The sequence below is a fragment of the Guillardia theta genome (assembly GCF_000315625.1).
Source record: "Guillardia theta CCMP2712 unplaced genomic scaffold GUITHscaffold_13, whole genome shotgun sequence".
Taxonomy (NCBI): Eukaryota; class Cryptophyceae; order Pyrenomonadales; family Geminigeraceae; genus Guillardia; species Guillardia theta.
In genome coordinates, this window is record NW_005434661.1 from 212,531 (window position 1) to 232,542 (window position 20,012).

Here is a 20,012-nt window from a genome sequence, read left to right on the forward strand (position 1 = left end):
TCTCACCTTCACTTGCAACCCCCGGGCCTCTGGTCATTTGTGTGTGTACTACCTTCAAGGTGGAACATTTTCCTTTAATCTCTCAAGTAAAATCAACATAGTGTCCTCGCTGCCCTCTTGCCACGCACCTCACACCCCCCCGGTGGACCTATGGGTGCTGCGGCTCATAACTGAAATGTCTGGCAAGAATTGAACGACTGATGTCACAGTGAGGGTGACAAGACGAGAGAGCAGAGAAGAGAAGAGAAGAGAAGAGAAGAAGAGAAGAAGAAGAAGAGAAGGAGAAGAAGAAGAGAAGAGGAGGAGAAGAAAGAGAAGAGAAGAGAGGGCTGAGAGAAGGGAGAAGAGAGGGGAGAAGGGAGGGGAGGAGAGAGGAGAGAGGAGAGAGGAGAGGAGAGGAGAAGAGAGAGGAGAGAAAAGGGAGAAGGGAGAGGGGAGTGGAGCCGGAAGACTCAGGAGGCGAGTGATGGAGCATTCAGCCTCTGGGCATGGAGAATCGTTACATCATTCAAGAAATCGAAAGAGAATGCCGGTGAGAATGATGGACCCATAGGCGTTGCTGAACCAGTTCAGCTCTGAGTTGGAGAAGTTCTTGTCGATGGTCGGAACCTCCATCAGCGACTTGTACGCCATCACTCGAAGGGTATGCGGGCACTGCCTCCCCTGCATCACCACTGCGCCCTTCTGTTCCGCCATGTGAACGTCTTGGCCAAGTACTTGGACGTGTAGACGATGGAGGGGCTGGTGACGAAGAACTTCTCCCACCGCAGCTCCTGCGCTCCAGCCGAGGTGCTGTGGTAGGGGTTGCTGCTGCTGTGCTTGTCGATCAGATCAGGACCGTGCGAGTTGGGCACGATGACGTATCTGTCCCTCAGGTCGATAAAGGATGGGTAGTACTCGTCCGCACTCACCAGCTTCCCGCTGAAATTTTGATCTCCAGGGAGGAGGAGCATCCGACTCTCAACGATCTTGGCAACCAGCTCTTTCCTGGTCCCGTGATAGCACACGTTCCAGTCCTCCCACACCCGGTGTCGCTTCGCGAGGATCGGGTCCACCCGCAGGCCGACCCGCACCCAACCTTGCGGAGCAGCATAGAGTCTCGCGGGGTTGCCTTTCCTCTTGGAGAAGGTGCAGGGCCACAGCTCATGGTCACCGCGGGGGTCCAGGTAGGACTCGTGAAGGCCCAGCGCCTCCAGCACAAACTCTCTCGCGGCCTGCAGCCTCTCGCAGGAGGAAGGGGGGGAGGGGCTCATGCCGGGCGGCAGGTACCTCACCATGGAGCGTTCGAGGCGGCAGAGCAGCTCGTGACGGCTATGAAGGTCGGGGAGGAGGATCTTGACCTTGTTGTAGTCGCCGTGAACTACCTGGACCATCTCGTAGCTGGGGACCAGCCGGACCTCCTGCACGTTGAGCTCCGAAGGCACAGACCCGGCGGTCCACTTGTTGCAGACCAAGGTGAGAAAGCGAATCAAGTTGAAGTTTTCAGCTCCTCCCGCCCACTCCAGGATGATGTCTCGAAGCAGCTTGCCACTCCGACCCCCCCGCTCTAGTCCCAGCTTGTCGAGCAGAGCCTGCACGTCCACGTCGAAATGAGCACACAGCGATCGCTGTTGGTCGTCGTCGAGCATGCCGCAGTATGCTTCCATCCCTCTCGTCCACTTCTTGGGGACCCTGCAGGAACGTCACTATTGTGATGACCTACCTCCAAAGGCTAAGAGCTCACAGTCGGTGCTCCTTCCACAAGAAGAAGTGTTTCAGCAACCTGAAGCGCAGGAACAACTTTCCTTTGTCGTCGACCATCTTCTTCATGTAGGTTGACTTGGGCCCCTTGGGTGCTCCATCTAACTGAGCAGCATGTGAGGCCCCAGTGCTGAGAGCGGTAAAGGCGAATCTTAGCAAGAGGCTCAAGTGACGAGCTCTGATCTTCTGCTCCACTAGCCTTCTCGTCTTGCTCAGATGAATCCCAAACTGCAACCAGCCCAAGCATTTCTTCAACGAGAATTCCAACGCCAACTTGACCTGCACAGTTCTCTTCCAATTTGTCTCTACAAAAACTTTCCATGCTGCAAACGCGGAGCTCATCAAAGCCCTCGTTCGCTTGCGTGTTTGCAACTGTAAGATCGAGGTTCGAGTCTCACAAAACTTCACAATAGAATTCCAACAAGACTTCATCAGGCCAATATCGGTACGTTTCCTGCGGAGAAAAGCTCTTGCAGCTTGCGCCTCCAGTCTCCACATGTGCCAACCCGGTCGAACAAGAACATGAAATTCATTCTGCCTCGCTTTGATCATGCTCTGCGTTTTGTGCTGCTTGAATTTGCGGTACAAGTCAAGTTGAAGTAAACCGTCTCTCAAGATCTTGACCGTGTGAGAGTGCTCTAAATCTTGAGAAACGATCTTCTTCATTGATCTCTTTCTTCGAATCTTCCAGCGGAAAAAGAACAACTTCACCGCGTTAATGTGTATTTGTTGAACTCTTTGACTCAATGCTCTTCTGCTCCAAGCGTGTGCCTGCCATGTTTTCAAGTACTTCAATCCTGTCCGTTGTTGTTTGCTCCTTGTTCTGCAGCGAATGAAGTGATTCAGTATCTTCCGACGCCTACAAACATCTGACAGTGCAGCAAACCCTTGTCTAAGCGCAAGGAGCTTATTCCGATACATCTTTGAACTTGCAACTTTTTGATTATGTCTTGAATCTTTCAACCATTCAACAAATCCTCCAAACGCAACTGCCTTAGCGTTGCTTCGCTCTTGAGAATTCGTAGCCTGTACATGTTTATACACAAAGAATCGCTGATTGCATATTGATCTCCAAATCCGTAGCACTCTTCTGGCGTTTTCATAGTATCTTTGTGAGCTCAACATTTCAACTGTCTCGAATGCCTTCCGTCTTAAAATTGAGAATTGTCTCCATGCCAAGAAAAATGTCCATCTTCTAATTTTCGCTCCTTTAGCCATGGATATTCGGGACAGCTTCATCAAGATTACCTTTCTGGTATAGAAGGTACGGTACTGCGAGACATGCTCATGTCCTAGGTATCGATCGAGAGCTTTGCGTTTGGTTTGCAACAAGTGCAAGGTATCACTCAAACAGAGCGACTCTTTCGACATCACGGCTGACAGCAGAAACGAGTAGAAGCTGGTTGCCAGCCTCCTCTCCGCATGTCTCGCTTGTAGCGCAATCAGCTTGGCCCTGTTGGCACTGACAGTCGACTTGAAGCTTTCAAAGTGATGCGTTAAACTTCGACTCCTGTAGCGTTCAACCCCGATAGCCTTGGCACATTCAACGTAGTAAGCCCAGTACCAGAGCGACAAGATCTCTGACAGGATCTTCCCTTGCTTCTGCCTGATGGCTTGCCGCACGCTCTTCCATTTCGCTGTCGAGACCTCAAACGACGCCTCGTCCTCGTACCAGACGTGCAGGTCTCGGAGGTGCTCGAAGATCTCGCGATTCGAGAGGTCCGAGTTGAAGCCTTGCTGCTGCAGCATCTCAGCAATGGGCTGGTTCAAGCGATCGCGTCAGAGCTGGTGGACGCTCTCAGGCATGGAGTCACCTCTGATGTGTAGATCATCTGAATGCGCGAATGACGGTTCTGTCTGACAGCATCGACGATGGGAAGCAAACTGAAACATATCAGCTTGAGCGTTGCAATCATTCCCTTACCCTTGACTCTCCAACTCTGCATTTCGCTCGATGCGAAGCTCCACAAGGCAGGCATTGGTGAGTAACGCCTCTGCCATAGCCCTGAGAACAAATCCCTTTGGTCACATGATCTGCCACGGAATCGTTTTTGAATTACATGCTGGTTTTCTTTCCCAGCCGATTAGCACCCAAGTCAAGATACTTGAGGTGATTGTTGTTTCCCAACATGCTTGCAACTATGCTACCACCTGAGACCAAGTTTCATCATCGTCTGTCGATTGAGAGACACTTCTGTCACCATCGTCGCCCATGACATTGTTTGCAAGATTCAATCTTTCAAGAAAACGCAAACCGCCATGGTCAGACGTCAAGTGCATGTGCAACGTTGTGGCTGCAATCAAAGGAGTTAGGGTATTGAGAGGCCTTGTCATAGCAACCTGTTGTGGCACCAGCCTCGTTCATCCCCAGGAACAGCTCTTTCAGCTTCAAGCTCTCGTTCTCTCCCAAGGCATGGACTATGTTGGCGCAGAGCAGGTCGCTCAAGCCATTGTTTCCTAGCCTGAGGATGGAGAGAGTCTTCTGGCACTGGACTGCTTGCACGAGATGGTAACCAGCGGTCTTGTCGAGATGGCTGCTTCCAAGGTCCAACTCCTGGAGACAAGGTGAACCTGGTGAGAAGGCTCCTTTCGACCTCACCTCGACCTTGTCGGAACTTCCGATGGCAACAAACAGCTCTTGGCCGATCTTCTCGAACGCGTCATCCGACAGGTCCAGTCCGCGCAAGTTTACAGCATGATCGAGATCTCCTGCTTCTAAAGTCTGAATCAAGTCCGCGACTGCGTCACTCTGATCCAGAGCGCTTTGCAATGATTCCGTCATGTTTGGCTGCTGCTGCAACGACATCCAACAAGAGGCTCTATCTTATCGCAGTGTTCCATGTCCCTCCCCGTCCTCTCCATGTCCAACTGTGAAGTCGTAGGCGGCGAACGTCGGTCTCATGCTTGAAGTGATCGGCGAGATGTGTGCTGTATCGGTTATGATTCACTGAATGCACTCTACGAAGACCTTCACGTCCTTTCCCTCATCGTCCTCTGCTCTTTCTGCTTTCCTTCCTCTGTCCTTCTCACCTCTCCCTCTCTTCTTCTTACTCTCCCTCACTTCTCGTCTCCTCAGGCCTACTAAACCATTTTGTCGTCAACTACCAACTGAGCACTGCAGTACCAACAATATTGAAGGGAAAACTACCGGTCCTCGTAGACTGCGTTGGGCCCTAACCTCACTCGGAAACTCTACGAGCAACCGGCCAGCAGCTCTAGGAGATCCTCTATATGGCATTTGCTGTCTCAGTGACTCTTATGTCCTTGTACAGAGGCGGGCTTACAAAAACGCCAGATTTCGGATTCGCACAGGACTGTGTTGAAATTTCCTTTAGAATTTGATAATTAGACATAACATTTCAAATTTGATCTAAAACACATAGACATTCAAACTTTCAAACTTCTTGACTTTGACACGCTTCACTCCCGAAAGTTCACTCTCCTTCTAGCCTTGCTGCCAGGACGTGAGAAGAGCAGCAGGAGAGTCAGCTGGGGAGCGCAGGCTCACCTCGGGGAGTCAGGCTTCTTCAAACTCGACAGCAGCTCGGAGTCGCCGACCAAGACGAGGCTTTCATGGGGGGAAATGGAAGACTTGCTGGCTGTATCCTCCTCCTCGAAGCTCAGCTTCATTGCTGAGTTGATCGGACTCTCAAGGCCGAAGGACCAGAGGAGACTGTCCTCTGCTGCCTTCCCGTTCAAGTTCGCAGCATCCGACTCACGAGGAGGTGATGGGTAGGGATACCTGAGTGAGAGTTTGAGGAGGAAGATCAGCGTTCCAAAGGAGCCACTTACCCGTGCACCCACGAGTCCGATAGGAGAGAGGCGTCAGTCTTTTGATCCTGAGGTGCAGGAGTCAAACGTGGAGATCTAGTTGCAGTTGACTCGCCCTGCCAACGAACACAGGAACGAAGACAGCGTCGGTTTGGATGTGAGCCTTGCCCGGTTCACCTGTTGCTGCACTCTGATCTTAAACATGGTCTTGGGGAAAAGAGCACAAGGAAACCAAGAGGAGGGAAAGAGCGAGTAGAGAAGGAGCAACAGGGAAGGAGGACGAGGGAACAAGGAGGAGAGCACGAATATGGAGAGTGCTTGAGGGAGACGAGCGAAAAGTCTCACTCAGCGCCGCATCCCTTCCTATGCGCGACCAGGTCACCAGGTCGGGGCCCGAGGAGGCGATCACGTGCTGTCCGGGGCTGCAGTAGCACATCAGGAATGCGCAGAGTTGGAGACTCCGACGATACTGCGATGCTGCAGGTGGGACTCGATCGGGGGAGGCGTACTTTGACCTTCCATCCATGAGCGCCTTCTTCTTCCTCGGATCGCCCTGGGGTCGAAGTCATGCAGATGTCAAGGTGGGCAAGGAGAAGAGGAGCAGCTGGGGCAGGAGGAGACTAGCACAGCAGGAGGATCAGCAGCGAAAGAGGATGGGATGGGCGAGGCGGTGGGGAAAGGAGGGTCAGGAAAGCGGAGTGTGAAGAGGTGGTCGATGAAAACACCTCGAGGACGACCTCTCTGTCGTGAGATTCTTGTAGAGCACAGGTGCTGAGGATTGAAAAGCGTCAGCCTCATCCTCCCTCACGGTGAGAAACGTTCTCACTCGTGCCCTCCCTCCTCCTGCCAGTCCGACACATCGCAAGTCTGACGAAGGACGCTCTGAGGGGCTGGCAGGGGAGACACTTCGCTACTGTCGGATGAGCTTCGGCCAGCTGTCTGACCTCTGATCACCTTGCTGCAGGCACATGTCAGCCTCGATAGCCGACGAGCAACGAGCACTCACTCGAGCCCTTCCCGCAGGCTGATGAGCTTCTGCTCTAGGTGGGACGTAGGGGTTGAATCCTGTGCTGTGGACGCGTCCTCGTTTTCCCCCTTCGACTCTTCAGCCTTGCGCGAGCTCCGAGCTCCTCCTCCTTCCTGCGATCCCCCCGGCCTGGCCCCCACGAGCGCCTCGGATGCTCCACGGACTTGCAAGGAGACTTGATGGCTGGGAGGGGGCCGTCTGCCGTTCACCACAAGTTTTGAATCCCTGGGAGAGGAGGAGGAGGAGATCTCCTCCACTTGTTGAGATACCTTCTGAACCGTCTCTTGCATGATCGCAAACTTGGCGTTCAGCTCCTCTAGCGTCTGAGCTCTGACCGCGTCAACCTGTTGGTTCCCCCTGTTCAGCCTTGAGCTCAAGGAATCGCAGGCCCCCACCTGCAGCACCTGTACTTCCTCCTTGAGCCTCCGCTCGCGCTCCTCGCTCGAGTCAAGCACCGCCTGCAGGTCACTTGAGCGTAAAAGAGGAGGGAGGGAAGAGGGAGGGAGGAGGGAGGAGGGAGGGAGGGAGGAAGGGAGGGAGGAGGAACCTTGAGATAGGCCATCTGCTCTGCCTTGACAATCTCAGTGTCATGGAGCACTAGAGAGATTTCCTTCTCCAGACGTTCGGTGAATACCGACTGCGTATGTGCGAGCTCTAGGCGGAGATCTGAAAGTGCTATCAGGGATTCTGCTCCTCTTCTTTCTTTCTCCTCTCTTTCAATTTTCCTCCCTCCTGTCTTCTCCTACCTGCTATCTGCGCGTTTGCTCGGCTGAGAAGATTCTCCGCATGCCTCCTCTTCTGCCGTTCCAGTATGGCCTGCTTCTGGTAACTTTGGAAAGGCATGTCAGCAACAACTAGCAAGAAGGAGAGAGGAGGAAGAGGAAAGGGCGAGGATCGCAAAGTAAAATGGAGGAGAGGAGGAGGCGGAGGCGATAGAAACCTTCTGACGTCCTCTAGTTCCATGTCGAACTCAAACATCACGTGTCCGAACTCGTCAACAATGCTCTGGGTAGCGTCAGGTCCAACCCGCCCTCCCCTGGCACATCGACCTGCAGATCTCTACTGATCGACACGGCATGGCGCATGGAGCATGCCTGTCGGATCTGCGAGTCCAACTTGCCTCTGCAGAAGGATAAGGAGGTGAAACATCTCCAAGACTCCTCCCACCTCCTCTGTGTGTCTGCGCTGTGGAGGTTCTGCCTGTTCTGCTCCTCCATGGCATCTCTCAGCCTCAAGTTCGTCTCCTCCAACTTCTCCTCCGAGCTCCTCAGCTTCTCTTCCAACACCTAGGATGATGTCAGCAGCAAGTTCTCCAGGCCTTGTCCTACGTGCCTGCCCCTTTTGCTCTGCTTTGCTCAAAAGCGTCTGCACCTCTTTCCTGTCCTCCTGACGATCATCTCAGCGAGCTGATGCTGCGAAGGGAGGAGGAGACCTTCTCTTTCTCCAGGTCGATCTCGAGAGACACCATGTTCTCCTTCTCGCACGTCAAGGGGAGGGGACGCAGCAGGAACAGCAACCTGCAATCTTCGAATCTCCTTCTTCAAGTCTGACGACTCTTGGTCTTTGAGTTGGAAAGTCTGCAAACGAACAAGTCAAGGATTCCGCAAGATATCTGCTCGAAGACCTGCAGGAGCTGAATGAGCTGGCTGTCTCTTTCCCGGACATGCTGCTTTAGCTGAGAGATCTCCCCTTCCAGGCTCAACTCCTTGAACACAAACTTGCCCGCCTACACCCCAGCTGCGAGTCAGACAGGAAGAGCTCAGAAGTTTCAGAGCTGCCTGCGAGTAAATCGACTGATCCCTGCGCTCCGACGCTACAGACGCGCTGCTGTCTGCGCACGACGCTCCTGCTCTGACGTTACTAGGAGACGGATATCCCGACTACAACCATGAGCGCGCGGTGAGTCCTTGACCTTGCTCTCCGTACTGGCCTGTGAGAGCGCTTGGTCGTCGTGACTTCTGTTCTTGAGTGATCCCTTGGGCTCGATATCTTCCATCTCGCATTGCGTTCCTCGCTCCTCCTTCTGCTGGCGGTTCATCGTCGAGCCCTCCTGCAGCAGCATCGGAAGTCGCCCGTTGAGAAACTCTGCTGGGGAAGGGAGGTCCTGACCCTGCGGGGGTAGCAGGTAGTTCCGCTGGTGAAAAGTTGGAAATGGGGCCGTCCGAGGGAGGGCGTGCTCTCGGAACGAAAAACTCCCGTCGTGCTGTTGGGAAGCTGAGGAGCAAACGTATATCAAGGTGACAAACACGTGAGAAACATTGGATGTACCCGAGGAACTTTTGTGTTCAGCCTTGGACCAAGGATCTAGGACCAACAATCAAGTTCAGCAGCGCATTGGTGCTGCGGCACTGCGACTGACTTACCATGTTCGGCACGCTGTGGCCTCCTCGACGACGATTTCGATCTGCGGTCGCGCCAGGAGCTCCCCCGCCTCTCTGATGGCGAGGACGAACCGCTCGCAAGGAAGTCAGAATCAGAATCGTCCGAGTAGGCGGCCCGGTGTCTTGGTTTCTGTCTCAAATCTGCTTCTCTAGATTTTCGCCGCACGCCAGAGCCCCGACGATGAGATCGTCTCTGCATCAACAGAGAGAGTTGAGAAGGACAAGCACGGGCTCCCAGTACCTCTACCTCCTCAGCTCGTTGCCACTCGTATTCTTCTGAAGACTCTTGTGAGTCTTGAGAAGATGAGAATTTCTTGACTGATGATCTTCGTTTTGAATGTTTCTTTTTGCTCTCCTTCCTCTCTTTTCCTTGACTTGCTGCTTGATCTGATCAGCTTTGAAGGTCGGAGCAGGTATGTACCAGGACTGTTTGCAGATTTTTGCAACACGAGCGAAGTTCTGTCACTAGCTTTGTCCTGCAAACTGATCAATATTGAGACGGTGGACGAGTATGAGATGCCTTGCTGAAAGAGCTTTCAAGCTGAGATCGCAGCACTTGTAAGGAATGTAATGCATCCGAGATCCTGCGAATATTTCAACCCGTGCAGAGAAACTTTCAGGGTCACCTGGACGAACGATCTTCTTTCAGATCCACAGCTCTGCCTGGAGGTAGAAAAAAGATGTCATTCCTCTCCATCCAAAACCCAACGACCCGTTAAAGTACATCGTAGATGGAGAGCAGGTGGTGATAACAGCTGAAATCTCGGTTTTCTTACTCTCTCCATATCAATCATAATTTCATCTATACTACCTCACTCATCGAACTCCATGCTGGTTACCTCTCTCTCCCACTACACCTCTCCCCCCCCTCTCCCTCTTCTCGTCGTCTTCGCCCCTCTCTACTTCCTCATCATCCCCTTGCCCCGCCAACTTCACCTGCCGCCGCCATTCAAGTCCGCCTTGACAACCCCTACCCTGAGACATATCCAGTCTATCTCTTTTTAGGTTAACTACCCTACCCTCTAAAGAATTGGTATCTTTAAATAGTACCCCTTTGCGAACACCACCCACCCCCATGATGTCATGATCTCGAGTCAAGACGACAACTCTACTTACTGGATGCTGCTCATCAACATGCGTAGAGGAGACGAGAGTGGAGAAGAGGAGGGGAGAGGAGGGGAGAGGAGGGGAGAGGAGGGGAGAGAGGATAGATGATAGAGGAGAAGGGGATAGAGAGCAGAGGGATCAGAAACTATATGTTCCATAGCAAGCTCATGTACAAAAGCAATGAAATCATGCTGGCATCGTCTTGTTTGTCCATTTGTCTCCTTCTCGGAAATTCTTGGTTGTAACACAACCGTTTAAAAGAATACTATTCATAACCAACCCTTTGACCTCTCAAGACTTCTGAAAAACGACCAGCTGCAGCTCCAAATTCTGCGGTATGGATCAGGGAAATACATAATCTTGACCACGACACCTCTTGCAAGTTTTGTGCGTTGGCCTCGCGCACTTGCAGACTGAACGGAGTGACATCAACGTCACCGATTTCCTTCATCATGCTGATCAGGCGCTCGACATGGTTGGTCCTGCCGCATCGGACTCGAGTGAGTGATCCAAGCGCAAACATCGCAAGCTACCTTGACAGCTCCTTGGCCGCTGGGGCAAACAGGTAAAACTTGCCACCCTCCGTCAAGGACTTTCGCACAGTCTCCAGGAGGGGCACCACAGCCGCATCCTCATACAGCAGGTCTGAACCTATGATAGCATCGTACTCCTCCCACCTGCTGCGATCCCCCGGCGCGTCGAACCAGTTGATCCTCCGCACAGACACGCCTCCCCTCCTCGCACTGTTGAGCATGATGTTGCACGCCAGGTTACCAAGGATCCCTTCGAGCTGATCCTCCAGCTGCACCTCCCCTCTCTCGCCATCCCAATCGGAGAACACCATCTCCTTGCTCGGGCAGGACTGTATCACACTCAGCCCTGACGAGTCATCATCCGTCAGCGTACGCTAGTCCTCGTTTCCCTCTCCTCCTCAAGTGGACACCCTGCCCCCGCCGCCTCCTCACTCTTGCGCTGAGATATATGTCTTCCTACAACTGTCGTTCCCTCTCCTCGCGCTCTCCTCAGCTCCTCCTGCTCTCCTCCTGCTCTCACCTGGTAAGCCACAGCCGCATCCCACTTCCAACACGCGGAGGTTCTCGAACAGCCCCTTCCTCCGAGGCGACTTGAGCCATGCGGCCAGTCCTATCGCTGATTCCCAGACTGCGAGAGGTGAGGTGAACAAACGAGACATAGTCGCAAGCGCGAGGAAAGGAAAGGACCTGTCTGCCCGTAGCCGAGGTGGTGAAACTGCATCTCACGAATCGATGTCTATGAGAGATTGTTCAGGTGAGACACTCAGGGGACTGCCTGGACAGGCTATACCTCAGTCCCGTCCTCAAAGATGAACCTCCGGAAGGTCGAGCGCGACCCGTCGTCCCCGTACCTCTCCAGCAGGTCGGCGCTTGGCTCGAAGGATGTTTCGCTGACAGTGAGCTCTTCATTGGGCCCTGAGAAGACGTACTTGATCGCAGTCTCCTCAGTCTCCTCTGTCCTCCACAGCCCGTCCCGCAGTTGAGATTTTAATTGTATCCTGGCATGAGGTCGATGCTGATATGCCCGGAGTCCGCATCCTCCTCCAGGAACGAGGCTTGTCGCCGAGTAAACGTCTGATATCGGAGTGTTCTGTACCTTCTGTTTGTCAGTATGCAAGAAGAAAGGGAGGAGGGGGGTAGGGGGGTAGCGATATGACGTCTGTACTCACATGGATTAAGGCAGATGTGAAGCCAGCGCAAGTTGGCAGCATCAGCAGCGAGAACCAACACAACCCTGTCGTCATCCTCCTTCTTCTTCCCCTATAACTCACCCACACACAAACTGCCTAGCGACTGGCTCTGCGACTTTCACCGTCCACACAGAGGAGGCCATCGTAGCTTTCGGATGCAGTAGGGGTCCTTTTGACCAGAACATTTAGACATTTTCCTGGGTGGCACATGGAGGCTGAGGCGGGTTTATAACTTGATGACCAGGTGTTGCCTTTCCTTACCGCCCCCACCGTCATCGGCTCCGGGCGCGGCGGAGTGAGGTGACTACCTACTGGGCATGAAAGGAGCTGGGCTATCAGCTGGGGACCAGCCTGTGTCAAGCTGGAAAGAGAGAGAGGCGGGGCTGACGAACTAGAAATCCTCTTCAATCAACATGCAGTAATAAGTTACGTCAGTCCGAATCCTCTCAAGTCCTTCAAATCAATTCCTCCAAGCACAGTCCCTTCCCAAACAAGACTATCATCTCACAGAGAAGAGAAGCTTTGCAAGGTTCCACTCCCTCTCCACCATCAAGTCTGCAGAGTGAAAGCGGAACAAGCCCGCCATGCTCTTCTTCGCTGCTCCTTCAGAGTCGCTCGGGCAAGGCGAGTGGCAGTGAGATTCCTCCTCCTCCTCCTCCTCCTCCTCGCTCCTGAACTTGGGGAAGTCCCTGGCAAGAAGCGGCGGGTCCTGATCGCTTCCGTCCCTGTACCGGGCCACGGAGCAGGGAACAGGAGGAGGCCCCCACGGATGGAGAAGAGCTTCGTGCTCCTGCTCCGAGACGCTGAGGGACGCGTCCGAGCTTCCTTCGGGGCAAGGGGAGAACCATTGGAGGACATAGCGACTGTCACCCTCCTCCTCCGTCTCGTTGCTGCAGTCGGGCGAATGAGGAGGGAATCGGTCAAGCTTCGAGTGCATGCCGGCAGCCACGGTCTCCAGGTTCACCTTCCACTCGTTGACCTTGATTGCCTTGTCCCTGCTCCAGCCGTCCGTGCCCTTCTCAGCTCGGTTGCCTTTCTGTGCGGCGAGCTCGGGTATGGGAGAGGAGCCCCTCTCCGTCACTGCGAGCGACCGCGCGGTCGCTGGCTGCGAGCTGTTCTCCTCCTTAACCTTCATGAGCTCCCCGCACGCGATGGAGGGCACGATGGGGGAGGCGGAGAAGCAGGAGTCGTGAGAGTCAGAAACCGAGGCCCGCAGCGTCTCCAGCTCCTCCTCCAGCTCCTTGATGTGACTCTGAAAGGGGGTCGTCAACGATGTCATCCCCTGCCCTTGTCTCTGCCCCTCCTCCTCCCCCCCCCCCCCTTCCTTCCAGGCTCCTCCTCCTCCTCCTCCTCCTCCTCCTCACCTTGGCTGTAGCAAGGTCTGCCACAAGCTGGAGCACTCGGTCATCGCTAGCATTGTTCCCCTGCAGTTCGTGTCACAATCCCTTGATCGCTGTCACCCCGAAGGTCTTCTCCCTCCTACCTTGTTGAAGTCTTGCTTCAACCTTGCGACTTCTTCCTCAGCCTTGTTGGCTCGCTCTCTCTCTGTCTCCACCTCGTCCCTTGCCCTGCAGCCCAGGTTAAACCCCACCATCATCAACCCCAACTCCCTCTCCACCAACACCACTTCCTCCCTCCCTCCCCTCTTTCCTCCTCCTCCTCCTCTTGTATCGCTGCCACTACTACTGCTACCCCTCTTCCTCCAACTACACCTCCTCATCTCACCTTTCTCTTTGCCTCTTCAGGTTCGAAATCTCCGCCTTCAGCTGTGAGATTTCGGTCTCGTTCGCCTCCACCTCCTCACAAGTCAGCCATTGTAACTCTGCAGCCGAACCCACCTGCTCCCGCAGCTCTGCCTCAACCTGCAGGCTGACTTGAAGGTCTTGCTTCAGTTTCTCCCTGCCATGAGAACGTGAGCATGATTCTCAACAGTCTTCTCCTCTCAATCTGCAGCTTTTTGTCCTCCAGCCCATCCTCTTCCTCCTCCTCCTCCTCCTCCTCCTCCCGCTCTTTTCAGGTCCCTCCGTGCCTTCCCCTCCTCCAATCCCCGCCATTACTTCTCTCTGCTTGAACCCTTGATCGCTTCCTGCAGCTCTAGTAGAGTCTTCTCCTTTTTCTCTACGTCAGGGGAGCATGCATATTCCCTCGTCGGAGACTCCCGTCGCTCTCCCTCCTTCGGCTGCTCGTCTTTCGGCCTGCGGATCGCATGTCAGGGGCACACGAGACTCATACAGCACAGCCATTCCTGTGCTCGTTGGACATAGTCCAGGCGTTGTCCAGGGCGCGAGAAAGGGAGCGCTTCTCGTCCAGCAGCCTGGAGCAGGTGGATTCCGACTTAGAGAGCAAGTACTTGAGACGGCCGACCTCCTCCTTGAGGTTTTCCACCGAGTCCGCGGGGATTGGGGAGTTCCTGCTCTCAAAGAACTTGTGGTCCGCAGATCGGAGGGAGGGAGACATGGAGGGAAAAACGCGGGGCGAGATGAAGCGACTGGAAGGCGTCATGCTGAAGGGCGAGCATCGCAGACGGTCGTAGGGCGTGCCAGGAGCAGAAACGGCGTCCTCACCTCGCTCCTCTACCTCAGGACTAGTTTCTCGGCTGTTCCGTCCGCTCTCAACGGAGGAGGCGCTTGAGGTGGGCGAGAACCTGACCGCCTTCGCTGCGGGAGAGGGGGAGGGAGTTCCAAGGAATAGCATGCGCTCCTCCTCCGACAGCGTGCTCACAAACTGCGCCAGTTGATCTCTGCTGGGGGAAGGACCCAGGGCCTGAAGAAAGGGTTGAGACGAGGAGCATTGCGAGGGATAGCGTACCTGTAGGAGAACTTGCTTTGTCTGGGCGGGAGTGAAAGATCGTCGACTCTTCTTGCTGCGCAAGACGCTCGCTGGCATTGGAACGTGTCTGTCTACAGCTGGCGACCGACCTTCCTCCGCCATGGTGGAACCACAACTTGCACTGCAAACAAAGCACTATCAGAAAACACCCACGGTGCACAACCTCAGCCTTCTCAACAAAACATCAAATTATGCTGTGTTTTCCATTAATCATCCATGGCCCTTTTGTTTTGACACAAAACACTTGACTTGCCGCATCTTTCCTCCAACAACTTCCATGATAGCCATAACCGTACCCGGTCGTCTTACCCTGCACATCAAGTTTCACGTTCTTCGTCTCACTCATTCACTTCATGTTCTTCCATTCCCATCCCAATCCTGCTCGTCTCATCTCTTCCCTTCCCTTCTCTCCTCTTGCTGCCTTCGACGTCCCCACCATCTCCTTCTTCCTACATCCCATGCATCCTCCAAGCTCTCGCACACGCATTTCCGTCCGATCCCGTATACGTAGCAAAATTGACCGTTTAGAGCAAGACCATTCAAAATTCGATAAAGCCTTTTTATAATATTATTCATAGATTTCAAAATTAAAAATAAAGTTTTGTTTTCCAATTGAAAAAAAATATTGGAGTTTGTAGCAACCAGCCAAACAGCATTTTTGTTGGAGAAATTTTCACATCAGGTCAGACAAGCAGCACCAGCACCAGCACCAGCACCAGCACCAGCACCAGCACCAGCAGAAGGAGCAGAAGGAGTATCGGGGTCTATCAACCTAGGGGCACAATGATCAGTGGACCAAGAGACGAAGGAAGCAATTAAAAGTGGTGGATGAGGAGAATTTCAGCAGAAAAGGAGGAGGAGGAGGAGGAGGAGGAGGAGGAGGAGGAGGAGGATATCGAGACAAGTTGCAGGAGGAAGGAAAGAGAAATTCAAGGCTATGGAGATGAGTGAAGGAGAAGATGGTGGTGGTGGAGGAGGAACTAGAGGAAGAGGTGGAGGAAGAGGTGGAGGAAGTGGTGGTGATGGAGAAGGAGGAATATGAGCCAGCAGGTGGAGGTGGTGGTGGCTGTAATGGTAGTGGAGGTGTTGGCGGGTGTGGAGGAAGAGGAGGAAGAGGAAGAAGAGGCACGACGACAGGCAAGCTGGCTGACTTTGCCTGCCGCTGACCGACCAACTGACTGACTGACACTTACTTATCCTGACTGGCTCTAAGTGATACCGACTGATGTTCAACGTGACTGAATGAGTAAAAGATCGATTAACTGTCACTGAAAGTATCTCAACGGTACGCAAGGCCCTCAAACCAGATGAAATCAGTTCGTTCAATCAAATCACTGGTGTCACGTTCAAAGTCAACAGCGAGATGCCATAGCGGCTGTCCCGCCGGTTGTTCACGATTAAAATGTTTCAAATCGACTCATCGTCCACATCCATCAAGTGGACTTTCACTCCCTGCCCGCATCCCTTCGCTCCCTGCCCGCATCCCTTCGCTCCCTGCCCGCATCCCTTCACTCCCTGCCCGCATCCCTTCGCTCCCTGCCCGCATCCCTTCGCTCCCTGCCCGCATCCCTTCGCTCCCTGCCCGCATCCCTTCACTCCCTGCCCGCATCCCTTCGCTCCCTGCCCGCATCCCTTCGCTCCCTGCCCGCATCCCTTCGCTCCCTGCCCGCATCCCTTCGCTCCCTGCCCGCATCCCTTCACTCCCTGCCCGCATCCCTTCACTCCCTGCCCGCATCCCTTCACTCCCTGCCCGCATCCCTTGACTCCCTGCCCGCATCCCTTCGCTCCCTGCCCGCATCCCTTCGCTCCCTGCCCGCATCCCTCCGGCAGCCTCAGACCGCCTGCCTGTAGATCCTTGTGCACATGATGCTCTTGCAGTTGCAGATGGGGCAGGGGCTCGGAAACTTGACGCTGCAGAGCTCACACACTGCCTGGTGGCCGCAAGGGATGTACGCATGCGTTGACAACGCTTCGAAGCAGATCACGCACATGTCATCCCCATCGTCCTTGGGGTGGTTGCTTCTGATGGCGCCTCCCTTGTCATCGTCCCATCGGTACTTGGCTCCTGCGTCGCTCAACTTCCCGTCCCCTCCTTCCCCCTGATCATCGTCGTCGTTGTCCTCCAGGTCTTTGCTCCCTTTCTTGGTCTTCTTCTTCTTGTTTCGTTTCTTTCCCTCCCCCTTCTCAGTCGCTGCTGGCTCGAGCATCTTCATGATCTCATCAATCTTGTCGTCTGTCAGCTCTGACTTGTCCGACTTTTCCAACTTTTCACTCTGATTCTGATTCACAGGCTCTGCCACTTTGATTGTCTTGCGACCCCCCCTCCAGTTGCAATCCTGCCACACGATGGTCGGGTCGCCAAGCTCTTGAATGTGCTTCATCAGTATCTCTATCACGTCCCCTCCTCCCTTCTTGTATTTCCCTCTTGGCGGTGCCACGAGATTTTCCGTCAAATTCTGCGACCTGATCTCACTTTTCACATCATTGTTGTCCCTTGACATGTATGCTAAGGTTCGACAGCACAACCTCCGGAGAGCTTCGTCAGCTTTCTTGTTCCTCAGCACCGTGACGATGGTCTGTACTGCTCCTGATCTCGCCATGGCATCCACGAACTCTTGGCGCTCCATGGACACAAAGCCAAACAGAAGCTTCATGCCCACATCCACCAACTGCGTATTATCGGGGAAAGTCCGCAGGGATTTGACGATACACTCGATCCCCTTAGCATGGAAGATCTCAGCTGCTGCTTGAAGGTTGACTGCTGCAATTGACCGCAGAACCTTGAGTCCCTTCACTTGAAACGAGGAATGCTCTGTTCTGATTGTTAGGTAATGGATCAAGGGCGCGATTCCTCCTGCTTCAACAATCATCCCTGCGTGGTCCACATTATGGTGCGCGAGGCTGTGGAGAGCTCCTACGGCATAGTCAAGCAATGCCACATCGGTATTATGCAACTTCATGGCCAACACAGCCGCATCAATTCTCCGACTTTTCACCAGTTCTGCTATAGTGTCAGCGCAATCATGCGACAAGCTCGAGAACGCTTTGCATCCAGCCTCCTGCATTCTGGCATCTTTGATGTATCTATCCATCGCAAGTGATATAGGTTGAATTCCTCCTGCTCTCCTGATTTGTAGAGCAATGTCGCTTTTATGTTCCCCCAGCACAGCCAGTATATGTGTGCAAACAATTTGCAAATCCACAACATCGCGATGCCTCCTCATGATCTGCAAGCATATCGCGATCGCGTCGCATCCCATGAACCTGGTGAGACATTTTGATTTCTGTGTGATGCAGCAGGCCAAGGTGACGCAAGAAGACTCCAACAGCCTTGGCGAGTGTGAAAATCTCAACAGCCCGGCGACAATTCTCTCGATTCCCTTGTTCCTAGCAATCTTCTCAGCCACCGTCGAGGTCACTTTCAGACAGAGCGTGAGAGCTCTGCAGCCATTATCGAAGATTTGCTCATTATCAGGGTAGCGATCAATCGCTATTAGTATCAGGGCCACGGCGTTGGTTGCTATGATCCTATGCACCATGTTCTCGTTTACAGCGTATGTGGCCATGGTGGAACATCCCGATTCCTGGATCTTCTCATGCATTGGGTGATTCTCCATCGCCATGACGATCGCTTCTATTCCTCCAGCATCTCCCACACGGTCCATGGTAGTGAATTCCTTTGACCCCGAACTCTTCCCTTCGCTGCTTGGTACGATGGCCGTGCTTCCTTCAGCTGGTCGGCTCTCCACCGGCTCGATCGGGATTGAAGCAGCAAAGCGCGGGACAAGATCCGTCTCTACTTCGCTCTCCACACTCTCTGTGTCTGCAGAATATTAGAAAGAAAGAAGCTACGATCTCAGTACTCACCTGAGTGGTCATCCATCGATTTCCAGTGCGAACCTAGAGTCCAGGCCAGCTCTGGTGCTGCTGGCCGCTTCAACGCGATCGGGAGGACGCACTGCTTGATCAGATCACTGAGGAAATCATCACCGTAGTGGATCTTCATGTGCTGCATCACATTTTCAGATTCTCTCGGGGGCCTAAGTGATGTCAGGACATACGCCGAGATCAGCCCCATCGAGAAAACATCCGATGTGGTAGTGGGGGGGCCGCCCTGCAGGCGCTCGGGTGCAGCCCAGGCCTTGCCTTCGTCGTTGAGCTCAGGTTCATCGATGTCCAAGTCACCGAAATCAAAGTTGGTGTACTTGGGCACTCCCCTGCTGTCCACAACGATGTTGTCTGGAACTATCCTACCGTGCACCAGGTACTGGATGTGGAGGTAAGCTAGTCCTTCTACAATCTGACGTACCATCTCCTGCTTGTTCCTCCTGCTTGTGACGCCTCCACTGTCCACATACTGACCCAAAGTATCGGAAAACGGCTCCATCACGAAGATGTAAACCTGCTCCCCATTGTCCTCGCGCTTCAAAGTCACTCCAATGAACATGACCACGTTGGGGTGCAGCAAGCGGAACTGCATGTCAGCTTCCTTCAGGACAGCCCCTCTCGAGATGACTTGGGATTGATCTGCAAGTACCCTGAAGGCTACTTTGACCTCACGTTTGTAAAGAAAATGCGACATCTTCCAGAACCCGTCCGATACAATGCTCATCTCCCTGATCACTGTGAACTCAGTGGGGTCCAGTGCCCATGGCGCATCGAGCCACTTGCTCTGCTCCTCTACAGCTCCAATGCTGAAATCTTCTGCCCCCCCTATTTCTGCATTGATCACCCGACAGCCTACAGCCTCTAGCTCCGGGTTCTCCTTGATGCAGTACAGGTGACCTTCCAGAATTTCCTTGAGATGCTTGACCTCTGCCTCAAGCTTTACCAGGCCACCTTCCACCAAGATCTTGCCAGGGCTTGCGTCTGTGATCTGACTTCCTCTCCTGGTGACAAGACCCTTGAAGGCTCTCAGCGTGACATAGAGCTCGCTGATTGTCTTCTCCACTCCGTCAACCCTGGCGCTCACATCGAGCTTGTTGATCGCCTTGATGAAGGGCCACACCGCGCCACACACGTAGGAGGCAGTTCTGATGAGAAAGAGCTTGTTCGATATGGCTCTCTTCGCCTCCTCCTCCAGATCCTCCAGCTCGTCCACCACAAGCTCGCACAGCTTGTGCATGCTGCGCGCGAGCTCGGTTTATAAGTATATTTAGACCGATTGTCCTCGTACTGATTTTTGACTTAACTTTGAGTAAAGGCTCAGTCATATCAATGTAACTGAGTCTTGACCGGCGTGCCCGGCCCCGCCCCCCCCCCTCCCCGCCGCCGCCGCCCGACCCGATGAAGTTGGAAATGTAAACCACCTGGCCCAGCACGATAGCGATTGTTTCCCCGTCCACCTGGTGCAGCACTGCTCTGGAGGAGTCAAACGGCTCCATGAAGCCACGGTCAGCTCGGAGACATGCACATCAGCGGTTGGGGATCCTCC

The 20,012-nt window shown here is 53.9% G+C and overlaps 5 protein-coding genes across 5 annotated transcripts; all 5 read right to left on the reverse strand.

The window, feature by feature from the left end:
* Positions 1-668: 668 nt before the first annotated feature.
* On the reverse strand, positions 669-2,406 carry GUITHDRAFT_103342 (hypothetical protein; the record flags this gene model as incomplete). The annotated part of the gene is made up of 2 exons (XM_005837674.1): positions 669-1,671; positions 1,724-2,406. 2 exons carry the CDS (start codon positions 2,404-2,406, stop codon positions 669-671), a joined length of 1,686 nt encoding a protein of 561 aa, XP_005837731.1.
* Positions 2,407-2,866: 460 nt separating this feature from the next.
* On the reverse strand, positions 2,867-4,522 carry GUITHDRAFT_103343 (hypothetical protein; the record flags this gene model as incomplete). Its single annotated transcript, XM_005837675.1, has 7 exons — positions 2,867-2,935; positions 2,989-3,501; positions 3,555-3,624; positions 3,665-3,745; positions 3,801-3,891; positions 3,942-4,034; positions 4,081-4,522. 7 exons carry the CDS (start codon positions 4,520-4,522, stop codon positions 2,867-2,869), a joined length of 1,359 nt encoding a protein of 452 aa, XP_005837732.1.
* Positions 4,523-5,160: 638 nt separating this feature from the next.
* Positions 5,161-8,576, reverse strand: GUITHDRAFT_103344 (hypothetical protein; the record flags this gene model as incomplete). Its single annotated transcript, XM_005837676.1, has 21 exons — positions 5,161-5,194; positions 5,249-5,482; positions 5,533-5,627; positions 5,689-5,718; positions 5,894-5,933; positions 5,982-6,064; positions 6,237-6,282; positions 6,338-6,469; positions 6,518-6,621; positions 6,808-6,882; positions 6,943-6,996; positions 7,086-7,204; positions 7,285-7,367; positions 7,479-7,543; positions 7,588-7,660; positions 7,706-7,824; positions 7,910-7,924; positions 7,971-8,012; positions 8,056-8,115; positions 8,163-8,264; positions 8,451-8,576. 21 exons carry the CDS (start codon positions 8,574-8,576, stop codon positions 5,161-5,163), a joined length of 1,731 nt encoding a protein of 576 aa, XP_005837733.1.
* A 1,741-nt stretch (positions 8,577-10,317) lies between these two features.
* GUITHDRAFT_103345 (hypothetical protein) lies at positions 10,318-14,635 on the reverse strand (the record flags this gene model as incomplete). The annotated part of the gene is made up of 13 exons (XM_005837677.1): positions 10,318-10,356; positions 10,400-10,508; positions 10,560-10,905; positions 11,080-11,187; positions 11,247-11,295; positions 11,350-11,655; positions 12,258-13,001; positions 13,114-13,173; positions 13,233-13,317; positions 13,475-13,648; positions 13,807-13,944; positions 14,010-14,512; positions 14,558-14,635. 13 exons carry the CDS (start codon positions 14,633-14,635, stop codon positions 10,318-10,320), a joined length of 2,739 nt encoding a protein of 912 aa, XP_005837734.1.
* A 1,787-nt stretch (positions 14,636-16,422) lies between these two features.
* GUITHDRAFT_61116 (hypothetical protein) lies at positions 16,423-16,578 on the reverse strand (the record flags this gene model as incomplete). Its single annotated transcript, XM_005837678.1, has 1 exon — positions 16,423-16,578. A coding segment is annotated over one exon (156 nt), but the record flags the coding sequence as incomplete, so codon positions are not given.
* Positions 16,579-20,012: the final 3,434 nt, after the last annotated feature.